The following is a 21,907-nucleotide window of genomic DNA, read 5'->3' on the forward strand; positions in this document are numbered from 1 at the left end:
TCTGTTAAACTCTTGTGCAGTAACACCTACAGCACGACACTAAGACATGCTTCTTGGATTTCTCCCGGTCACACTCGCTCTAACTACCGACGCAAGCATTCGGCACGCACGGGCACGCACACGGAACTCGACATGCAGTAATAGGATACAGTGCTTTAAAATAAGGGGAGAATTCATCACAGCCTCCTGGCAGCCCAGCCCCGCGCCAGCGCCCAGCGGGATCGGGTACCCTGTGTTTCAGTGACAACGCGTCTCAGGGAGCAGCGTGCGGTGGGTTTGTGACCCCTCCAATCTGGGGGTACGGTCTGTTGCGCGGCGCAAGGCAGCTTGTTAAAATTTTTAATTGTGCCTTATTACCAGGAGCCTTTTCAAAGTGTTGCTACAAGCCCCGCGTCCAGCCCAGCTCTCTGAGACGCCGAATCCACAGCATGGGCAGTCACCCACCATCAGACTGGGGGGCTCAGGGCCCCCCCACTCCCGTAAAACCCCCAAACTGGCCTGGGGGGTATGGAGCAGTCAGCTCTCACCCCTCATGCGCCTCTCCCACCCCTTACAAAATGGTGAATATTGCTAGAGTATAGGCGGTACCTCCCTAATCAAGGCAAGGCAGCTTTGGAGCTGCTTAGAAGTGATTGCTACTGGATGAAAGAAAATCCGAGCACTATTCTCTGAGAAATGAAACCTGTGTCGGGTTATCACCCGCTCCTATGGCTGACCCTCCTCGGGGTGGGATCTGAAAGCCGCCGGCTAGTGTCACGTTGGCAGTCGGAGTTGTTAACGCAGGAAAGCAGAGGGGTAAGAAAAAGGAGCCCTGTGCTCCTGGCCAGGGGAGAGTCTTGCTCTGATGAATTCTCAGTCAAGCTTAAAACCTCCCCTCCCTGACAGGAGGGAGCCGTGCGGGAGGCGGGGGCATGCTGGCAGCGCTCACGGAAGCGGGCGAGGGCCACGCGTGGCCCCGCTGGCCGGAGAGCCGGCGAGTATTGCGCAGGGGCTGCGAGGAACCGGCCCCGCTCCGGCGGAAGGATGGTTGGACGGCAGCGCGCGGCGCTCGGGCGGCACTGGGCAAACTGGCGAACACACGCTGAGATTTGTTGCGGGAGCTGTTAGGACGGAGATCAGAACCTGTGGTAAGTCTGCTAGTAGCGGGAACTTGTGAGGTAACACAGTGAAGATGAGGAGAAAGTCTTAAAGTGCCGATATAGGGATCTTAACTGTACAGGATCAGAAGGTCAGACGGAAAAATTACTGAGCAAAGAGGAATTCAGCTTCTGAACCCCCAGCTGCGCTCGGACTCCCCGCAATTTCTGCCACCAAAATGGGCAGGTTGGGCTCCGGCTGTACCGAGGTGCCCCAACACAGCGTAACTCCCCCTCTCCTGGAGCCTGAGCTCAGGGGTCACCGAGCCGTGAGCGCTCCAGGGTGTTTCCCCACAGCTCCTGCTTAAGAACAGAGTTGCAGATAGTGCGGAGCTCCCGTTTTTGAAATGAGGCGACGTCTCAGCAAGCCTCCTCACAAGTCTGAGCTGCTCTGTGGCAGAGAGATGAAGCAGGTCAGACAGGTGGTAGTGCAAGTATTGCTGATACTACAGGTTTGATAGAGAGAAGTGAGTTATTTATCCATTTCTGAGTGCAGCTGAACACCGCAGGTCGAGACCACCGTGACTAAGAGATCAGCCAACACTAATGATTGATCCCACACCACACCGGCAGCCTGGAGGAAGGTGCGAGTCAGCTGGAAAGAAGTTCATCCCTCCCTCCTCAAACCAAAATAGCATCAGGTTGTGTTGCAGCAGGAAACAAGCTGCAGTGCTGAGCACTTCTCCAGAGGGAGCTTGCGTCTGCCCGGTGTCATCTGTGTTACTCATGGACTGAGCTGACTCTTCCCCCGGGGAATCTCGCCTCAGCTTTAGCGTGGAAGCCATTCGGGTGTGCATGAATTGACGAGGGGACACCTCAAGTCACTCCAGAAAACAGGCGTTTTCGATCGACATGGAAATCTTTTGCCAGCAGAGCCAGTTCACACACAACAGAAGGGCACAATTAGGAAAGGAAAAGGCCGTTACCCAGGCTGTAAAGGCGTGCAGCCTCACACACGGGCACACTGCTCGCCTTCAGCACAGGCAATGCCACACCGCTTCCCAACCACCACCGAAAAACACCATCCCAAGCAACCCCTGGCATTGGAAATCCCTCTGGAGAGCATCACAGGTGCAGCTGAGCCGGCCTCACTGCGAACCACCAGAAAAACACCACTAACACTTTAAACCAGCCTCTCTGCCCTGTTGGTTTGTACCCCCCACACTACCCAGGGAGCCCTTTCCAGGGGAGAGGTGGCAGCGGTATGGAAGCACAGGCGCTGGACGACAGCCTCCCCACCTTCGGGACAGAGGTTTCAGAGCAGCACAAGTTTCAGTGGGGTCTAGGTCACGCTGACAAAGCCCAGTCCCTACACAGAAACTTCTTGGGGCACAGAAGGAACATAGTACTCATCCCCAGTACGGCCTCACAACAGCACAATAAACAGAGGTTTAAAAAAAAAAACACAAATAAAACTCAAATCAAACAACACAACAGCTCATCTTGTACAATCGCAGCTATTCTCACTCCATAATGAGAAGAGTACTAAAAAGAAATAAACCCAAGGCCATCTTTCCTAGCAAGGCTTTTCTTGCTTAAAAGGACCATGGGGGCTGTTACTGCCACATGGCACTGGACAGAGCAAACAGCAGCCTGGGACCGGTGGCCGAGGAGCAGATCTCCTACCAGATTCCAGAGAGAAATGCTGTGCCCAGGCACGAGGCTTTCGGCACCAACAGGAACAATCCAGGAGTGTCACCGCACTGGTGGCATAACCTTTATGGCACAGGCTGTGGCACAGAAGCTCTGAAATGAATGTCCTCGGTGTCCGGGCTCAGAGAGCAGCAGTTCTGCCCCATCCAGAGCTACCCAGGAGCACCCCAGGAGAGGTAGTCAAGACACGACGAAGGCTCAGCCAGAAGCAGCATGCAGCGATGCTGACCCTGCTTTACTGCAAAGCACAAAAGTCAACTCCCCAACAAAAAAAGAAACAAAAAACCAACCTGAAACTATTACGGCTACAACAAATCCAGTACATTCATCCCCAATCTCTCCTGAGCACTCTACAGCCCGCTCTAACAGCTGTTGTCTCACAGTGTGGCTTCAGCTGAATTGCACTGTTTCCCCACCACAAAAAGCACCTAAAAATGAGGGCGCCCCCTGCCCCAACTGTTCAGTTCCCCTCTCTCCTTAAAAGGCCGCCCCTGAGCTCACATGCTTTGAGGATTCCTGGTCTCCCTCCCATCCTTCTCAGAGGTCACCTGGCAAATCAGACGTGAAAAATTAACAAGGCACGGTGCTCTACATTCACAGCCGCGGGCGCCTCGGTGCTCGCCAGCATTAGGGAGTCCTTCCACATTCCAGATTTTAACAACGCTGAGAGAAACGAGCAAACGCTTTCTGGAGAGAAACACATGAGCCTCCAGCGTGCTCCCGCTCACCCAGGGACAATCTGTCCTGGGAAGCGCCAGGAAACTCGGAAAAATGCAGGCAGGGACAGACCATCCGCTACTGCCGCATACAGACAGGTAACTGCAAGCTGCCACCCTGCCAGGAAGCTTCCGAGCTACACTCACATGAGACACAAGTGGATTAAAAACCTTTACGTGGCCCTTACATCTCCCCTCTGGTCTCCACCCTGGCTCCACAGGAAGGACCAACAGCATTTTGGGCTCTGGCAGAAGCGTGCGGAACGCTGCATTATTTTTGGGGGCTGCACACCAGTAAGTATTTATCCCCAAGGCAGCCCACCTCTCTTTCCACACCAGAATCCCCCTGGGATGTTGCCACGATACATTTGCAAAGTTAACAGTGCCCCTTCTAACACTTTAAAACAGAGTGCCTGGTGTTTTATGTGATGGAATATCTACGTTCTTGGCTAGAGGGAACCACACAGAAATCCGGTCCCTCAGACACTGATTTCTGCGGCGCAGAGACGCATGCAAACACATCGGCTTCTTTGCCCCTTCCCGACCTATGAGAGCTACTGCAGACAGCGTCAATGTCAAGCACGGATGAGCTTTGTCAGACTCGGAGGACACAGGCAGACAGCCTGCGCAAGGCTAGATTTTGTACAAAAAGCTGGGAACATAGTCAAATCTGAGCAGGGGATTCACCCCCTGGCCGGGTTCCTGAATGTACTGCATCTTCAGCAGCTCAGCTAAATGCTGTACAATTTTGATATCTTCGTTGGCAAGGCCTAGCTGAAGCTTCAGAAAGTTCATCCTGCGATTCACTACAGATTCCTCTGGTTCCCTTTCGCTGATGGGAAGGTGCAAATGATGGCAGAAGGTGAAGAGGAAGGCTTTTGAACACAGCTGGGTGAGGATACTTTGGACGTGCATATAGTAGGTGCTTCCTCGTTTGATCTGTGTGCGGTGGTCTGCCAGCCGCGACACCAAGGTGCCTTTGTAAAGCGGGCAGCGGAGAGTCTTACTGTCGGCGTCCAGAATGCTGACGTACCGGCTGTAGCGGCTCAGGGTGTGCAGCACGTTCACCCCAGCAGGTGACACCATCCTGAAACAGCAAGGGGAGAGGTCACAGCCGGAGGGAACCAGACAGTTAAGCAGCAGCCAGTGTCTGTGCCCCTGTATCATGCACGCTTTCCCTCTAGCTCATGAGCTGGTGCAAGAGCCTCTGCGGGGAAATAAAGTCTAGCATGGGAGAGAATGGCCAAATAGTCACAGAATCATCAGTGTTGGAAAAGACCTTGAAGATCCTCCAGTCCAGCCATGAACCTCACCCTGACCGTTCCCAACTCCACCAGATCCCTCAGCTCTGGGTCAACCCGACTCTTCAACCCCTCCAGGGATGGGGACTCCCCCCCTGCCCTGGGCAGCCCATTCCAACGCCCAACAGCCCCTTCTGCACAGAAATCCTTCCTCAGAGCCAGCCTGACCCTGCCCTGGGCAGCTTGAGGCCATTCCCTCTGGGCCTGGCGCTGGGTCCTTGGCTCAATAGACTCATCCCCCATCTCTGCACCCTCCTGTCAGGGAGTTGCAGAGGGCCAGGAGGTCTCCCCTCAGCCTCCTCTTCTCCAGACTAAACCCCCCCAGTTCCCCCAGCCGCTCCCCAGCAGACCTGTGCTCCAGACCCTGCCCCAGCTCCGTTGCCCTTCTCTGGACACACTCGAGTCATTCAATGGCCTTTTTGGAGGGAGGGGCCCAAGACTGAACCTACTCATCGAGTTGCAGCCTCACCAGGGCTGAGTCCAGGGGTAAGATCCCTTCCCTGTCCCTCTAGCCTGCCAGATCCCAAGGAAACTTCCATTCCTGGGATCCCCCACGTGCACTGATCCGCACTGTGTGTGCAGTGCTTCACAAATCACTGCGCTTCAGGGCAGCTTCCTCCCTCGGCCACATGGAGAGGAAGCGATAGGACATCTTTGGTGAACGGAAGCAAATGTTGCAGCAGTTGGTAGCTTCTAGATGTGACCACAAAGCCCCAGAAACCCAAAGCAGCCCCCCTTGCCAAGAGCTCCACTCTCCCCTCAGTGCTGTTTTGGGCGGGGGCTGCTCTGAGGTGGTCAAAGCCCTCAGAAGAGCAAAACCTTCTGCCCTTCCTTTGAAAAGGGAACCATCCTTAAATCAGAATATTCCCTGGCTGAGTCTGGGCCTTTTTCACTCAGGTGTAAACCCACAGCACATTCACAACATACCATCATCCAACAAGCCTAAATTAATGTTATTTAAACGCAAATTACAAGCCTACACAAACTCTACCTCCTGCTCCTCAATTTTGCAGGGTTAAAGTCACTCAGTTGAGATACAGCTCCCAGCCTCAAGCCACAGCCCCAGCTGCTGGTGCAAGGGCTACCCCTGTGCCCAGGCAGCGTCTGGCCTGAGGAGATACAGCACCCTCACCAGAATAATTAATTTAGCCTCCAAATTCCTTCCCAAAGCCCTTGTACAAATGGTTCGCTGACAGCACCCACGTTAAACTCAACACTTAATTAACATTCCACCGAGGAGAGTTTAAATGACTGACACATGTTACAAGCAGTTCTTTAAAAAAAAAAATAATCAAATTTTGTTTACAAAAATTGCATCTAACCACAAACATTGAGCAACAAGTAAACACTCAGGGCTTTTAAAAACCTCACCGACAGACAGAGAAGTTTGGGAGCAGCTGTTGGCAGAGCTGTCACCCTGCCTCCTGAGCACAGACATGAGGGTAAACTCACAGCTTAGGATAATTTTGTCATCTGCAACCCCAGAGATGCAATACTCAGCAGCAGGAAGCACATTTCTGTATTTTGATTTTCATGCTGCTCTGAAACACTCTTTCAGGAGCTATTCCAGCACAGCTCTGAGCAATGGGCTGCCACTCTGACTCATGTTTTCCGTGTTGGTGACAGTAACGGCCATTCCCTGTCATACCTGCACCCCAAGCACCAAACACATCCTGGTAGCACACAAAGAAAATCTTTTTCATAACAGCAACAAAGGCAGGGCCAAAATTTTGGGAGCTGAGCAACTGCTATTTGTTAATATAAACTGTGAAGCCACGTTTCAGGACTGGGGGTTGGGAAGAGGTGCTTGCTTTCACAATGGTCCTCACCCCGAGCAGGTTTCCTTTCATCTGAACTGCAATCCCAACACCGCAGCCTGCTGAGCTCCACAGACTTTTTTTCCCCCACGCTAAGGCTTGTTATAAATAAGTCCCTGTCCATCTGCAGTGCCTCAAAAAGAGCCCAGCAGGTCTGCATCCTCCATGCTGCTGCCCTTCCCCACAACACCTGGCCAGCACACTCTCAGCAACACATCTCATCACCAGTGCATTGTTTCTTCGTTAGGGTCCATGGGGAAACATCCTCCCTGTATCAAAGCATCCATTTCAAAAGCAAAATTCTAGCTAGAAATGTCGGAAGAGTTTTGGCAGGAGACAGGAAAAGCGGAGACTCGAGGAGCACACTGTTATCAGACCAGGAAACCAGCAGGACTCGTGTCTTTGTTTTGTGCTTTGCCAGGTGAAGACTTAAACCAGAGGGAAACTTCCTGGCCAAATAACTAGTATGAGCCAGGCAGCAAGCGCCCAGCAGATGTTTCAAATACTAACTCTCAAGTGAGGCTGGATATAAAACCCACAAATTTACACCCCTTCAAAATATATCCCATAAGCAGAAATTCGTGGCAGTTGTGTAGCTAATAAGACAGAGACCTCCCCTGTGCACCCATTCCCCTCTGAAATTCCTGCCTAGGAGATGAATTTTTTATCGTACACCTCGACACCAATAAAGCAAACAGATCCTTGATTTACCTCTGGAGACCAATCAGCTTCCACTTCTGGAAATCCACAACGTGCAGAGGGGAAGTGACCCAGTGCTTCACGGGCTTGGCGTAAACGCCGCAGTTTGGCACAAAGATGGAGAGCGCCGTCACGAGCTTCTTGACTATTGCTTCCTCTTCCCCCAGCACGATCAGGGTCCTCCCGCTGAGCAGGGAGTAGATGGCGGGGTGAGCAAAGGGGTACTGCCTGATGAACCGCAGTGCGTTCTGACCGGCCTTTTTTTTGTGTCTTTCGCTCTCCTGACAGGCGGGGTGAGCAGGAGAAGGGGTCCTGTCAGAGCATGTGGAGGCAGCGCTGCTGATATAGCTTGTGGAGTCTGAGCACTCATCCAGGCTGCTCTTACTGACCTCCCTGCTGCCTGTCAGGTAGCGCGAGTCAAGCTCGTAAGGGAGGAGACCCCCTGAGATGCCGTCGCGGGAGGGGAAACCCCCGAAGCTCCCACGCAGCCCCTGCTCAGCCTGCCGGTACGGCTGCGGGGGGATCCTGACCACCCCATCCTCGTCGCAGGGCTTCTGTCCCAGGTCAGGCAGAGGCTCGAGGAAGTTGGGACTCTCCTTCCCGATACAACAGGCAGAATCAACCTGCACTAAGTTTTCCTGTTTTGAAACATCTCCCTGTTCATCGACACTGTCCAGGTTTAGTTTGGAGGCAAAATGAAGGCCTCCCTCTTCATCATCCATGTAAGGTTCCTCGTTAATGGCACTTGGGTAACTCGCTTTGAAATCTTCCGGGATGAGTGACTCAGAGGGACATGTGCTGAGAACCTCGATGCTGTCCTCGCTGACGGTCCGCTGGCTGCCCACCTTGCTCCTGCCCACCTGGGGACTGGGGCTGATGGGTAGACTGGCCTGGCTCTCCGATTTTGTCAAGCCAGATGCAGATTTCTCCGTTCCAAGAACCTCGATGCTCTCACCACTACTGATGCTGCCTTTAATATCTGCATCGAGATAGTCCAGGTTCTCCTGGTGTTCGAATGTGACAGACTCAGTCATTTTGGGTTCTTGGGAGTCATCAATTTCCTGCTCCATCTTGATGGGCACACACTCCACGCTGGACTTGTAGGATCCCAGGCTAATGACCACTTTAGGAGCAGGGAACTCTTCCAAACACTTCCTATCGATGGCATCTTGGCTGAGCCCCTGGCAGCCTCTGTACTGTTTTTCAGGTGGTTTTTCATCCAGAAAAGATGCATCCTCAAAGAGGAAGTTAGTTACGGTTTGTTGCTTTAAGAGTGCCCTGCTGATCTGGTCTGTCAGGAGGTAGCACATGTCACCTCTGAAAGTCCTCTCGATCTGTTGCAACTGGTCAAGGGTTTGGGTGAAAAAATAAATATCGCAGAGTTCCTCCAGTGTCTTCAGCTTCTTGTCAAAGCATTTGGCAGACTTCGCTTTGATGAGCTTGGGGGTATAGGACGGCACATGACCATAAAGGTGTGTTTCACCAGGCTCAGCAAGGTCGGAGGTAGTCAGATCCTGATCACAGCCCACATTGGCCTGATCCAGCGCACGCTCCGGCTCGTAGGGGTGGAAGTCAGACTCCTTCAACTTCCTGTAGGGATATGACCGGATTTGTTTCAGCAGATCTTGGTGCTCGATGATAGACTTTTCCACGCTGGCCAGCTCGTTGGCCTTCTCGATGGCTTGGGTTGTGTAGTACCCTTTATCATTGGCTTTCTTCTGTATCTCGGTTTCATTGTGCAGGACAGTCCTAGTGTAGTCGAGATCTTTCAGTTTCTTTTCCAGTTCATTAGCAAAAGCTTTTCTGTTCCCTGTCTTTAGGCATTCAGAAGCTTTGGAGAACTCAGCGGAGAGTTCCTGAAACTGCTGCATGATTTTGTGCTCGTCAGCAGAGATATAGGCCATGCAGAAGGGCCTCACAAAACCCCTGGCTTCGAGGTCGTACAGAGTCAAGTGGTGGACGTATGCGAATGCCCCTTCCTTCGAGTCCCCCAGCACCACCTTGGAGTCCTCCACAAAGTTCAGCTTCGGGTAGGCAGAGCCGGGAGGGTGCCCCACGAAGGAAGCCTGGTAATCCACTGACATGATCCGGAGGGAAAAATAATTGAGATCAAAAGTGCCCGACACTTTGGTGTCATCGGGGATGGTCAGGAGGGGCTGGGGCCCCACTTGCTCCGAGAACTCGGAGATGAGGATGAAGTCCCGGGTGAACTTGGAGCTGGCGACCTTGGCCCAGGGGTTGGCGCCGTGGCTGGCGAAGGGGAAGAGCGGCACCGAGTACTCCTCGGGCAGAGGCGGCTCGCTGTACAGTTCATCCTCCAGCTCCTCCTCTCTGGTGAAGGCCACCACGTCAGGGGCGCTGATCATATTTCCCTCAGGATGAGACCGACATGGAGCAGCGAGGCCCCTCCGGTCCTCCCCGCCACCGCCGGGCCCTGCGGGAGGCCCCGCCGCAGCCCCGGCCCCGGCCCCGGCCTGCCCGCAGCCGGGCCCCCGCCGCAGCCCCTTCTTCCCGCCGCCGCTGCCTCACGCCTCCGCCATGGCCGGGAGCCGCCGGCCCCGCTGCCTCACCGGGCCCCGCTCAGCCGCTTCCCCTCACGGACGCCGCAGCCCCGCAGCCATCTTGGGGTCACATGACGCCGCGACCTCTCACCCCGCCGCCCAGAAGCGCAATCACCATACCCGTCCTCGCCCTTTACGCATTTTGGCTTTTTTTTTTTCTTTTAAACCATTGCCATCTCTTGGCGTTACTTAACCCGGGGCAGCCCCGGCCACCGGAGGAAACAGCAAACCGAGGCGGGACGGCGGGGGAAAACGGCTGAGGGGCGCCGCGGGGCATCCTGGGAACTGTGGTTCGATCCCGCCACAGTGGCGCTTTACGGCAGGGCGTAACGATGAGGAAAAACGCGCCGCGTCCCGCCGCTGTTTGCGACAGAGTGAGCGCGGGAGAGGGGAGCCCGGCCGGCGGGAAACCGGGCGGTCGGGTAGGGGCTGCTCCGGGTGAGGGAGAGCCCGGCCAGGGTCGAGGGGTGGTGGGGGCCTTGTCCTGCCCCGGCTGCGGTGGGTGGGGGGCAGCCCCGGCCTGAGGGAGGAAGGCCTTGACAGGGCAGAGGGGGCTGGGGACCCTGCCTGGGGCGGGCAGCACCCGCCGGGTAACTGCGTCTGGTGGGAGGAGAAGCCTCCAGCTCCGTGCAGCTCTGCGCCGTGAATGCCGCCGGGGCAGCTGGGCAGAGGATGCCCTGGGCCCTCCCGGGGTCGCCGATTAAAGGCTGACCAGGGCCGTGCACGGGACATTCAGCGATCGCTCTTCATCCTCGGCAGGATCCGGCCCCAAGGCAAGGACACAGCAGCATGCCTTGGCCTCGCGGGAGCTGTCACCACCTCTTGTCATGAACTTTCAAGCGAGGCTCTTTGTTAACTGCGTGGTCAGGATGCTGCCGCAGCCCTGGCGTCTCTTCTCCCGGGCTGCGGAGGACATGGCGTTGCAGAGGATCCGGAAGGTCCTATGCGTGGCTGAGAAGAATGATGCTGCCCGAGGGATTGCAGATCTGCTCTCCAACAGCAGAATGCGACGGGTAGGCATACACCACATCCCCTTACTGCTTCCCAATATGTGTTCTGGTCTGGTTTAGCTGACTGGAAAGGGTCAGCTCACCAGGGCCACTGTGCAGCACAGTCCTGGTCTCAGGTGTAGTCTCTGTCTTGTGTGGCAGCCTCAGCCCCCTCAGCAGAGCTTGGCACGGGCAGTTCACATAAGCATGTGTGACATCTTGCACCATTTTTGTCTCTGGCCACTTCTGATTGCATGAGGGTACAAGAATAGCTTTCTTTTGTGGACAAACACTGCTTGCCAAAATGTATTTGGGAGTCCCTTTTTCCTTGTGACTTAAGTCCTGTTGGAATTCAGCTCCCCAGCTGCTCTCCCTCCACCCATACTGCCTTCTCCGGGCACTGAGCCCTGTGTCATTCCTAGCTTCACAGTGTACACGAAAGGCTTTGGGAGCTGAAACCATCTGTTAGCGTGTATTTCTCAGTCAAAAAGCACCGCTTCTGCAGCGTCAGCAAGTGTCAGGGGTTTACTGAAGTTCACATAATAAAGCAAAGATGGTCTGTGGTTTGGAGGAGTTCAAAGATCTCTCTGCTGCTTTGTTTTGTGACCTTTAACAGTTTGCATAATTACTTGGTATTTCCACACTAAGGAACTAGAAAGTGCTTCTAGACCAGAATTATATTTGAATGAAAGGTGTTACTGACAACCTGAGCACTGATGGTCCCAAGCAAGAAAGATATTGTTCTGCTTTTCTAGAAAAAGCAGCAAATACCCAATCTAGAAACTTCCACAAGTCTCAGTTAGGTGGAAGGTAGTCTCGGCGATCTGGAGCTGACAGACTCATTGGCATTTGGAGCAGGACAGTTGTTTGCCAGGAATATAACTGGCCAGCCCAATTGAACAAATCTGTTCCCACTGTCTGTCATCGCTATCGGCAGGATGATAACCCTGGCAGCACCTTCAGGCATAGTTTAAAATACTTTTATGTTGGAAAGCACCATTTCAGTGTCTTCATAAATGATACAGGCAATTTCTGTTCACCTTGCTGTAGGACAGTACCTGGTTTTCACGTGCCCCGTGCTGTGTTGTGCTGTAACAGCGTGTATAAAGCGAGGCGGAATGCGTTTGGTTTCTGTTAGAAGCCAGAAATTCAGCAACTTTCCTTTTCCTTTTAGCGAGAAGGGTTTTCCAAGTTCAACAAGATCTATGAATACGACTACCAGATGTTTGGCCAGGTAGAGTTTTCTTTCATTCTACTGCTGGATTAGAGAAGTGCAAAATACTAATTGTTAAAAAAAAGCCATTTGTCAGAAGTTACGAAACACATATCCAGTGATGGGGCTATTTTGTCCAAAGATGAGGAAAAGTCGGATGTTCTTTTCTTGGCTCAACCACTGACCTGTTTTATTGCTTCAAGTCTTTCAACTTTCTGGTTTTTATATCAGTGAAAAATATGCTGCTATTTAGAATTGGGAGCTTCCTACAAAAATTGATGAAGAGGCCGTAGATTTAGCTGCCAGTAGAGAGAAGAGCTTGTTACATGTCACTGATTGTGTAAATTGAGAAGTTCGTCAAAATCTTGGGGCTGTGGGTAGTTTTTAGCAAATGATAGGCACTAATTATCTTGCTCTGTCTCTTGCAGAACGTTACTATGGTGATGACATCGGTGTCAGGACACTTACTGGCTCACGATTTTAAGCTGCCGTTTCGAAAATGGTTAGTACTTAGTACCCCCTGGCAGGAAGGGGGGGCTGTCACCTTCTGCCTTCAGCCCTGAGCTGAGGGGGCATTGCCAGTTCAAAGGCTGGGGAGCAGGGAGGGATCCTGACACTGCGTGCAGCGCAGGGATGAGTACCAAATTTTATATAGAATAGCTAAAATATTGGTTAAAATTACTGATTTCAGGGCAGTAAAAAACCCTGCCATTGTAATATTGGTTAAAATACATTAAAGCAGACCCAAGGAATGAAACTGTTTCCAGCACTTGACTGATGTTTTTGTGGTTTTTGTTCCACTGGGAGTTGTCCTGGTAAGGGAAGTGCTTTCTCTAGCTTCCCTCCCCTTTGTCCTCTGTGCTTTAAATAAGAGAAGTTGCCTGTTCAGGGCTGTTTTCCAGATTTGTTGTTTTCTGTGGTTGTTTTTTGGTTCCGTTGCTTTTAAGGGTAACTCAGTATTTCATGTGAACTCTAAGTGGCCTAAGAAGAGGCCCATAATAAAATATATTATTAATTCCAGTACTCAAACAGCGCTTCCTCACAAGAAAGCACCAGTTAGTGTCTCACAGCATATGTTTTAGTTTTTGTTATGCACACTGTTTATCCTCTGTTTACCAGGCATAGCTGCAACCCTCTAGCTCTTTTTGAGGCTGAAATTGAGAAGTATTGCCCAGAAAATTACGTGGATATCAAGGTAGGTTGTTTCTAAGAGTATCCCTGAAACTGAGTTCAGAGTTTAGTTCTACGAATAACTGTCTCAGACAGAAGGACGATTGTACCTTTGTCCTGAACATCTAAGTTTCTACAATTTAGCAAATTCCTCCTGCATTTGCTAGGACTATATATGCTGTTCAGTTGTGATATTGAAAGTCTCCTGCTTCTGTACAGTTAGTGTGGTAAAGGAACAACTGCTTTGCTAGAAGTAGAAATGTTTTTTCCAGCAAGGTGGGATTGGCAATTGCATCTCAGTTTTACAAACAATGACACTTTCAGAAAAAGATTGTGGTACAATCCTATCCAAGCTATGCTTTTTAACAGTTAGGTGTAAATCAATGACTCAGTTCTTTTGAAAGCTCCCTAATAGTATGAGGGACACAATTACAATAACACAAAATGTTATTGCACCAGTCTATCTCTATGGATACACACTGCATTTCATGTTGTTAGTGAGTCATTCTAAAATGAAATGACAGAGCAAGTGGCCTGGTCTGTCTCACTCTATGTTGTTTTCTCATCTCAGAGAACCCTCGAACGAGAAGTCCAGCAGTGCCAAGCTCTGATGATCTGGACCGACTGTGATCGAGAAGGAGAGAACATTGGCTTTGAGATAATTCACGTTTGCAAAGCTGGTGCGTAGAGCATCTTCTGCATCAATCTGAGTTCCATTAAAGCACTGATTTAACAGGTATTGCTGCTCAGAGATCTCGTAACAGGCGTATTCTCAACATTACTGTGTCCAGGTTAAATGTGTTGACTGTAGTTCTGATAAACGTGGCTCTGATAGACCAGAAATAATTTTAGCTATTAGAAAGCTATAGAATAGGTTGACAGCATACTCGTTCAAAGATAGCTGTTCATTAGTTGCTCCTTTCTGTTGGTGTTTGAGTCGCTCTTTGATTTCTCTTTTTTTGTCTGACAGTAAAGCCAAACCTCCAGGTTTTCCGAGCCCGTTTTTCAGAGATTACACTTCACGCTGTCAGAACAGCCTGTGAGAACCTCACCCAACCAGATCAAAAAACGAGCGATGCTGTCGATGTCCGGCAGGAGCTGGACCTCAGGATAGGTACGTAAACGTGCTGGAGATAAGAGCAGCTGCCAGGCTTGAGCTGCTGCACACACCTCTTCTAAAGGGAAGCGAACAGCAGTGTGGTAGGTAGGCAGGTGACAGCTTTGTTATCAGTGTAGAGCTTGTTGTCTATAAATACTTGAATGCGCATTGTTAAAGCCCAGCAAGGGGCGTTTGGAAGTCACGTGTTACTCTGTCCCCAACACGGGACAGAATTATCCTCTGTAGTATCATAAATCTGATTTTTAGGTCAGATACAACTAAATCACATCTTATGTTTTACCAGAAACATGCTCTTTGAAGCAAGTGTTAAGTTTATAGCTCACATAGCACTGACAGGCTTCTGCAACTTTGAGTATTAAATTAATAATTAAGAGTATTAAAAAGGACCATCTGAAGTGTTGTGATTCTCCTCCAATGTTGTATTACTCAGTTCTGGTGTCCGTTTTGTTTTCTCAGGTGCTGCCTTCACCAGATTCCAGACACTGAGGCTCCAGAAGATATTCCCGGATATTTTAGCAGATCAGCTGATCAGCTATGGTAGCTGCCAGTTCCCAACACTGGGGTTTGTAGTTGAGCGCTTTAAAGCCATCCAAGCCTTTGTTCCTGAAGCCTTCTATAAAATTAAAGGTATGTCTGGGGAAAGCAAGTCCTGGGCTTCATCTGAAAGGGCTTATTGTGTATAGAAAGGGAAAACATCAGGGCAACAAACAAACAAACAGTGCTGCAGAGGTGGTTTCCGCTTCCTTTGCTGTGACCACTAAGCAGAACTAAGACGTTTCCCAATAGCGTGGCCCCCCACCTCTGCTGTATTTCCTTTGTATTCCTGCTATATCACTCGGATCTGTTGTTCACCAGTGACACATGATCATGAAGATGGCAGCGTGGTCTTCAGCTGGAAGAGAAACCGGCTCTTTAATCACACCGCATGCCTGATCCTTTACCAGATGTGTATGGAGGTAGGAAAGCTTGAAAATAGTTGTATAATCCAGTATCGGCCAAGCATTTCCTGCATCCGTCTTGCACAAGAGCTTTAAAGAACAGTTTGTGTAAACTCTAAAGGAGATTTTGCATTTTGCTTGCTCTGTGTTTAGGATCCGGTAGCAACTGTTGTTGAGGTTGGGAGCAAGCCAAAGAGCAAATGGAGGCCCCTGCCCCTGGACACTGTGGTACGTTTGAACTCTGCTGAAGGGACTTATCTGAAAGATGCTTTGAACAGATACTTTACTCACCGCTCTGAATTATGCACAAATACTTCTTTTTTCTTTTTCTGGCTCCACACAACACAGGAACTTGAGAAGCTGGCTTCCCGCAAACTGAAAATAAATGCAAAGGAAACCATGAGAATAGCAGAAAAACTCTATACTCAAGGGTAAGAAAGCAAGGCTTGGCTTGGTAAACTTAATTCTTTCAAAAGTAAACAGCCTTTAGTCCAAAGCGGGAAGCATCTTGGAGCGCCTCTTAAAGCACTCTTCTGCCTTTCTCCTTAAGGTTCATTAGCTACCCTCGAACTGAGACCAACATTTTCCCCAAGGAGCTGAACCTCTCTGCCTTAGTACAACAGCAAACACAGGACCCAAACTGGGGAGCATTTGCACAGAGGATTTTGGATCAGGGGGGGCCAACCCCTCGGAGTGGAACCAAATCAGATCAGGCTCACCCTCCCATTCACCCCACAAAATACACTGCTAACCTGCAGGTGAGTTTAACAAAGGCAGATAACTGGATGGTTTGTATTGCTTGATAGATAAATATAGAAGTCTTAATAATAGGGTCATTAGCACAGTATCGTCACCTGAGCTCTCACTAATATTTCTTGACCTCTTATTAACACAGGAGGACACTGACCCTCTTTTTCTGTTTGATATTAGGGCAATGAGCAGAGACTATATGAATTCATTGTGCGCCATTTTTTGGCTTGCTGCTCTCAAGATGCCAAGGGACAGGAAACAACTGTGGAGATCGACATTGCTAATGAGCAATTCATTGCTCAAGGACTAATGATCCTGGCCCGAAATTATCTGGAAGTCTATCCTTATGAGAAGTGGAGCGATAAGGTAATACCCTCAAATAGCGTAGACGGGAGAGGCTAAAGTACCTGGAGTTTAAAATCACACGTCACTGCTGACTTCAGACCCCTCTACAGAACGTCCTTTGACAATTTCTGGCCCACTGGCTGTTTCACTCAGAGCCATCTCTGCTGAAAACCTGTGCAGCTTTATTGTGTCAGCTTTGCATAGATTCTTCCCCTTCTGACACCACAGCAGAGGCCACACAGGGCTGTGGAGTTGACTGGACTCACCCAGAGGAGCTGCAGTTGCCATTCTGTGGCTCTGGTGGCTCATTAGTGGCTAATCTTGAGGACCCTGAGACTGGATCTCCTCCAGCGCAGGGTACTGCTCTATGACTGCACTAGCCTGCCTTTAGCATGACATTTTGTCTTCAGTGAATGGACCAGAAGGCAGTTTCAAAGAGATTCTCCTTCCCTTCAGGTTATCCCACTGTATGAGAAAGGGTCTCGCTTTCAGCCCACTACAGTGGAGATGGTGGATGGGGAAACCAGCCCTCCATTGCTCCTCACAGAAGCGGATCTCATTGCTCTCATGGAGAAACATGGCATTGGTCAGTATTGACAGCGTGGCCTTTTGCTCTTGGGAGAGCTTTGTTCACGAACTCCTTCTCAACTTCTCAAAGTTCTGTCCCACCCTCAGAGTAGGGAATTCTCTAAATGTCACTTCAGTTAAGAAATCACTTAAATGTACAGAACAAAAGGATAGTTGAGACCTGTGGGCAAAGTCCAGAGATCCTAAGGAGCCTGCAGAGTGCCCCCAGTACCTGGGGAGATGTGCAGTTTAGGGTCCAAGGTGTGCCTGCCAGCACCTTGTTGGCCTCAGTACCAGTGGGACATGAGGGCAGTGCTGCTCCTGCCCATAAGTTGTCTCCTTGTCCCTTTAGCACCTTGCTCTCTGCATTAGGCACAGGGGAAATCTCTCCTCAGCACCTAATTCAACTAACCTGTCTGCTTTCAGGGACTGATGCCACTCACGCTGAGCACATTGAGACGATTAAGACGCGGATGTACGTGGGCCTTACGGCGGATCAGCGATTCCTCCCAGGTCACCTGGGCATGGGGCTGGTTGAAGGTAAGGGCAATGCCTGTTAGGAAGATGGCAGGTTCCTTGCTTGCTCCTTCCTTTCATTTACCGTGCCGCGTGTTCCTCAGGCTATGACTCCATGGGCTACGAGATGTCCAAGCCTGACCTTCGAGCTGAGCTGGAGGCTGATCTGAAACTCATCTGTGAGGGGAAGAAAGATAAATCTGCAGTGTTGCAACAGCAGATCCAAAAGTACAAGCAAGTCTTCATCGAAGCTGTGGCCAGAGCCAACAAGTGAGTCCTGTCTTTGCCCTTTTTTGCTTTGCTTTGCTGTTCTGGGAGGTGCTGGCTTCTCACCTGGGGCTGAGGAATCCTGTCACACTGTTTTCCTGGAGCTCTGCCTGCTGTGTGTAGGATTTGCATGGGAAGGGATGACTCGCAGCCTGGCACACTGTCATGAGTTGGTGCCAACTGACTGCTCATCTTGGCTGAAACCCCTAAGATTAAATTCAGAGCAGGCTGAAGGAGATGGCAACTGTACCCACACCCACAGCTTGTTCCAGAGGCATGGTGCTGTATCAGCGTACCTGTGGAGAAGCTCAGAGGGGCTGGGTGGAGGGCAGCAGGCGCTAGTTCACTGCAGAGCCCCATTGCTCTTCGCAGAGGAGACACACAGGATGCTCTGCTTGTTTCTTTATAGGTTGGACCAGGCCTTGGCTCAGTATTTTGGAGAAGCCACAGAAATTGCAGAGCAAGAGGAGGTCTACCCAGCAATGCCTGTTGCTGTTCGGAAGTGTCCACAGTGCAACAATGACATGGTCCTGAAGACCAAGAAGAACGGCGGGTTGGTGATCTTCCCTGTTGTAGAGCATAGCCTTCTGCGTTGGTTTATGTTTTTTGAGGCGTTATTCATTTATGTCCCCTCTGCAGCAAGTGTAAAAACTTGGGCTGCAGCTAGCTAACTCCACTAGCTATGTAAGCTGTGTGGACTCAGCTCTCTCAAGTACATATTTGCACTTAAAAATTGTTGTTTTGACAATTTCTGATGGCTGAGAATACAGATGAACAGATGAGTGACTGTTTTGACTTTGCCTCTTCCTCACCTGGTGCCTTTGTCCTGTGGCAGGTTCTATCTCAGCTGCATGGGCTACCCAGCTTGTAAAACGGCAGTCTGGTTCCCTGATTTCGTGCTGGACGTGTCCAGGGACGACAGTGTCTGTGCTGTGTGTAAACCGCATCCAGTTCACAGGTAGGTCAGCACTTATCCCATGGGGAGACATAACCTCTCACACATTACGTGTTAGCCATTAGGGCTAGAGACTTCTGTGGACTAGGCTGGGTAACTATTTTCCATTCCAGTCTTGGAAAGCTGGAGTAGCGCTCTCATGGCTTGGGGATACAAAGAAGAGGGGTTGGGGAAACCCGTAAGCATAACAGAATTTAGAAGAAAAATTAAACATCGAGTCCAAATCAAGGTCTGTTGATGAGCGGTTATATGAACTGGGAGACTTAATTCTTTCTTTCCTTTCAGACTCAAGTTTAAGTTCAAGAGAGGCAGCGTTCCACCGGTGATGCCCCTGGAATTTGTTGGTTGCATCGGAGGCTGTGATGACATGCTAAAAGAGCTCTTAGACCTGAAATATTTACACAGGTCCTCCCAACCTGCTTCGTCAGCCAGCCAGCAAGCAAATCACATGCATGTCAACACCTCTTTTAACAGAGCTAGTGGTGAAAACAGGCACGTGAGAGGGACCACAAACCTGGCACCGGGACATCTACTCTCCTTGAGCTCAAGGGGAACACCCAGGCCTGCTCCTTTGGCTGCTCCAGACGATGAGAACAACGCTGTGGTGTGCAACTGTGGGAGTGAAGCCCTGCTGTTAACTGCGCGCAAGGAAGGGCCCAATCAGGGCAGGCGGTTTTATAAATGCAGTACCGGTACCTGCAACTTTTTTCTCTGGGCTGATCAGCAGTCAGAGGACAGAAACAATGTGGGTCTGCAGGGCTCTGAGCTGCCCCAGCCCTTTGCAGGAAGGGGCCCAGCAGGATTTCAGCGCCCAAGAGGGAGAGACCCAGAGTTCTTTGGAAGCAACAGCTCTGATTCAGGAGGCGGCACAGTCTGCAGGTGTGACCAGCCCGCCGTCACACGCACCGTCCAAAAGGATGGGCCCAACAAAGGGCGGCAGTTCCACACCTGCTCTAAACCCCGAGAGCAGCAGTGTGGCTTCTTCCAGTGGGCAGATGAAAATGTGGCACCAGGTAAGGCCGGGCTTGGGGGGAGAGGCAAGGGTTAGAGACTGTTCTTAAAGCTAAACTGAACACACTTCTCTCATGTGTGCGATGCTGCTGCAGCATGACAGCTCTTGTAGCAGGTCACACATTTAACAGACTTCAGGTTTGCCTTTAGAACATCCGCCTACAGCATTACAGCACTTCAAATGTTGCTTGTAACTCCCAAGTCTGGCTTACCTGTCCAAGTGCTAGCAGGGTATGTCCTCATAGCACACATCTGCTCCAAGCAGGATGTTTTGCTTCTGTGTACAGTAAGCGTGAGCATCTGGCTGTCCGTGACTCGTTGGATAAAGCCCAGTACTCTTTCCAACAGTCATTCTGGGAATTTGTCCTCCCAAATCACAGTGCTCAGCTCTGTGAGAGCTGGTACCGACTTGGTGCAGAGTTGAAGCAGTGGCATCACTTTTGGGGATCTTAAACCCCATTCTGTCATGCCAGGGAAACTACGCTGCTCCCTCTGTCCTAGTTTAGAAATGCAGTGAAAGGCCAAGGCTGAAGCTTTGATCAGAGCTGAGAAACTCAGTGTGGTTGCTGTGGAAAGATGCTGAAAACAAGTACCCATAAAAATAATCACAAAATAAGGGTGCAAAAGAAAGAGCACTGATGTGAAGGGACAGTGAGCAAAGTACAGAGGTAGAGATGTGGTCTGAGAGAGATCTTTAACACTGGCCTCCTCCTAAGACATTTGGGCCAAAAGGGGTAGAATCAAGTTTTCAAAACTACTTAAAAAGCAAGTTTTCCCCTGGCATGTTTTCTTGTTTCTGCTTCAGCTGTAAACCAGAGCATACAACCAGGCAGATCAGTTTCCCCTGTTCTCTTCCCACATTTCTCTAATACTGCAAGACAAATGGGTAACATTTAACTGTCTAGACAAGTCTGAAGCAAGTGTAGTTTCTGGAATAATCTTGAGTGGCTGGGATAGTAAAATCCTTGATCTGCCATTTTGAACTTATCTTCTGTTTCTCACCTACTTAGATTTTCAAAGGTACCTAAATGCAAGTTGTTTCTCTCTAGGGCCTTCTGGAGATGTCTCTTTGAACCACTTTGGCAACAGTGGATACTCAAGAGGGTTGGGAAGTAAAGCCAAGAGACCAAGCAGTCTCTCCTCAGGAGCCACTGCTAAGAAGCCACGGACCTGTAGCATTTGCCACCAGCCTGGCCACACTAGGAAAACCTGCCCTCAAAACCACTGAGCCTGGAAGGTTCTGGGGTTACAAGCTGCTGCAGGAACAAGAACTGGAGTCTAGAAACAAATCTGAGTTTGCGGAAGGGCTGTTTGCAGGCTGCTCCTGCCAAGGGATACTGTCCTCACACGTGCATTACATGCCCAGGCAGCAGGGGTTCAACCAGCTTTAGAAGGTGGCTCTGCTACTGGTGTCAGCCTCTATTTTCTGCTGCTCTTCTGCTGAGCAGATTGGGATAGCCTGAACACTTCAAGGAAGGATTTTGAAACTGAATTTGCTGAGAAAACAGCACTGCATCTCGTCCACCTGCAGCTCCTGCCGTGGCAGCGGTTATACGCAGCCTTTCCACCCAAGGAAGAGCTGCCTTGTAGCCACTCAGACACTGGGGCTGTGTAGCTCTTCCCAGTCCCTGGCTTTCCACAGTGTGGAGTTGTATTTTCTCTTCTAAACTGATGTTACCGGAGCAACATTCCCCTTTCCTTTTTTGTCACAGAGCCATGCCCCTTACCTTGGTTCACCTGCACTGAAGGAGGACCCGGGGCAGAGAAGCTGGATCTGGGGCTTGCCCTGAAGGGGAAGCTGGGCAGCTTCATTTTAGACAGTTCTGAATTTGAAACCAAGTTCTTCCTCAAACCTTGAGGCATGCCTCTGTGATGCTGCTAGCTAATGGAAGTTTTTTTGTCAAACTAGTAAGTTTCTTATTAAAAGATTATTTAATTTTAAAATTCAGTACAGTGTCATCTTAACTCTGCCTTATTATTTCTTCCTCCTTAAAATAGTTAAGCTATTACTGTAAAAGCATCCACCTAAATCTTGCTCTTTCCACTCACTCATCAGAACAATACAGCAGCTTTCTTGGCAGAAACTCCCTGCAGTTAGTTAGAAGTGAGCTGCAGAGGGGTAGGGAAAGGGCTTTTATCTCACCAGCTGCATCTGCTGTGGTGTTGCTGCCCGGGGACAGACC

General features: G+C 50.5%; 2 protein-coding genes across 3 annotated transcripts; one reads left to right on the plus strand and one right to left on the minus strand.

Moving 5' to 3' along the window:
• Positions 1 to 99: 99 nt before the first annotated feature.
• SMCR8 (SMCR8-C9orf72 complex subunit) lies at positions 100 to 9,958 on the minus strand. Its single transcript, XM_074918872.1, has 2 exons — positions 7,335 to 9,958; positions 100 to 4,592 (listed from the first exon to the last, which is right to left on the minus strand). Exons 1-2 carry the CDS (start codon positions 9,686 to 9,688, stop codon positions 4,139 to 4,141), a joined length of 2,808 nt encoding a protein of 935 aa, XP_074774973.1. The 5' UTR covers positions 9,689 to 9,958; the 3' UTR covers positions 100 to 4,138.
• A 299-nt stretch (positions 9,959 to 10,257) lies between these two features.
• Positions 10,258 to 21,628, plus strand: TOP3A (DNA topoisomerase III alpha). 2 transcript variants are annotated; one of them, XM_074919056.1, is made up of 20 exons: positions 10,258 to 10,321; positions 10,643 to 10,896; positions 12,047 to 12,106; positions 12,514 to 12,587; positions 13,205 to 13,280; positions 13,827 to 13,935; positions 14,226 to 14,369; positions 14,832 to 15,002; positions 15,231 to 15,331; positions 15,467 to 15,541; positions 15,662 to 15,744; positions 15,864 to 16,071; positions 16,244 to 16,429; positions 16,865 to 16,994; positions 17,402 to 17,515; positions 17,596 to 17,761; positions 18,168 to 18,311; positions 18,594 to 18,716; positions 18,999 to 19,726; positions 20,774 to 21,628. In XM_074919056.1, exons 2-20 carry the CDS (start codon positions 10,711 to 10,713, stop codon positions 20,950 to 20,952), a joined length of 3,057 nt encoding a protein of 1,018 aa, XP_074775157.1. In that variant the 5' UTR covers positions 10,258 to 10,321; positions 10,643 to 10,710; the 3' UTR covers positions 20,953 to 21,628. The 2 variants fall into 2 exon arrangements, with proteins under 2 accessions (XP_074775157.1, XP_074775158.1); XM_074919057.1 differs by lacking the exon at positions 12,047 to 12,106.
• The last annotated feature ends 279 nt before the right edge of the window (positions 21,629 to 21,907 follow it).

Source organism: Athene noctua, chromosome 15, assembly GCF_965140245.1.
Source record: "Athene noctua chromosome 15, bAthNoc1.hap1.1, whole genome shotgun sequence".
Classification (NCBI taxonomy): Eukaryota; Metazoa; Chordata; class Aves; order Strigiformes; family Strigidae; genus Athene; species Athene noctua.

Excerpts from the sequence above, each read along its gene's own strand:
- SMCR8 (XM_074918872.1), bottom strand. The coding sequence starts at position 9,688 with ATGATCAGCGCCCCTGACGTGGTGGCCTTCACCAGAGAGGAGGAGCTG. Across the intron at positions 4,593-7,334 it reads AAGCTGATTGGTCTCCAGAG|GATGGTGTCACCTGCTGGGG; the intron begins GTAAATCAAGGA and ends TTGCTGTTTCAG.
- TOP3A (XM_074919056.1), top strand. The coding sequence starts at position 10,711 with ATGAACTTTCAAGCGAGGCTCTTTGTTAACTGCGTGGTCAGGATGCTG. Across the intron at positions 13,936-14,225 it reads AATTCACGTTTGCAAAGCTG|TAAAGCCAAACCTCCAGGTT; the intron begins GTGCGTAGAGCA and ends TTTGTCTGACAG. Across the intron at positions 18,312-18,593 it reads AAGACCAAGAAGAACGGCGG|GTTCTATCTCAGCTGCATGG; the intron begins GTTGGTGATCTT and ends GTCCTGTGGCAG.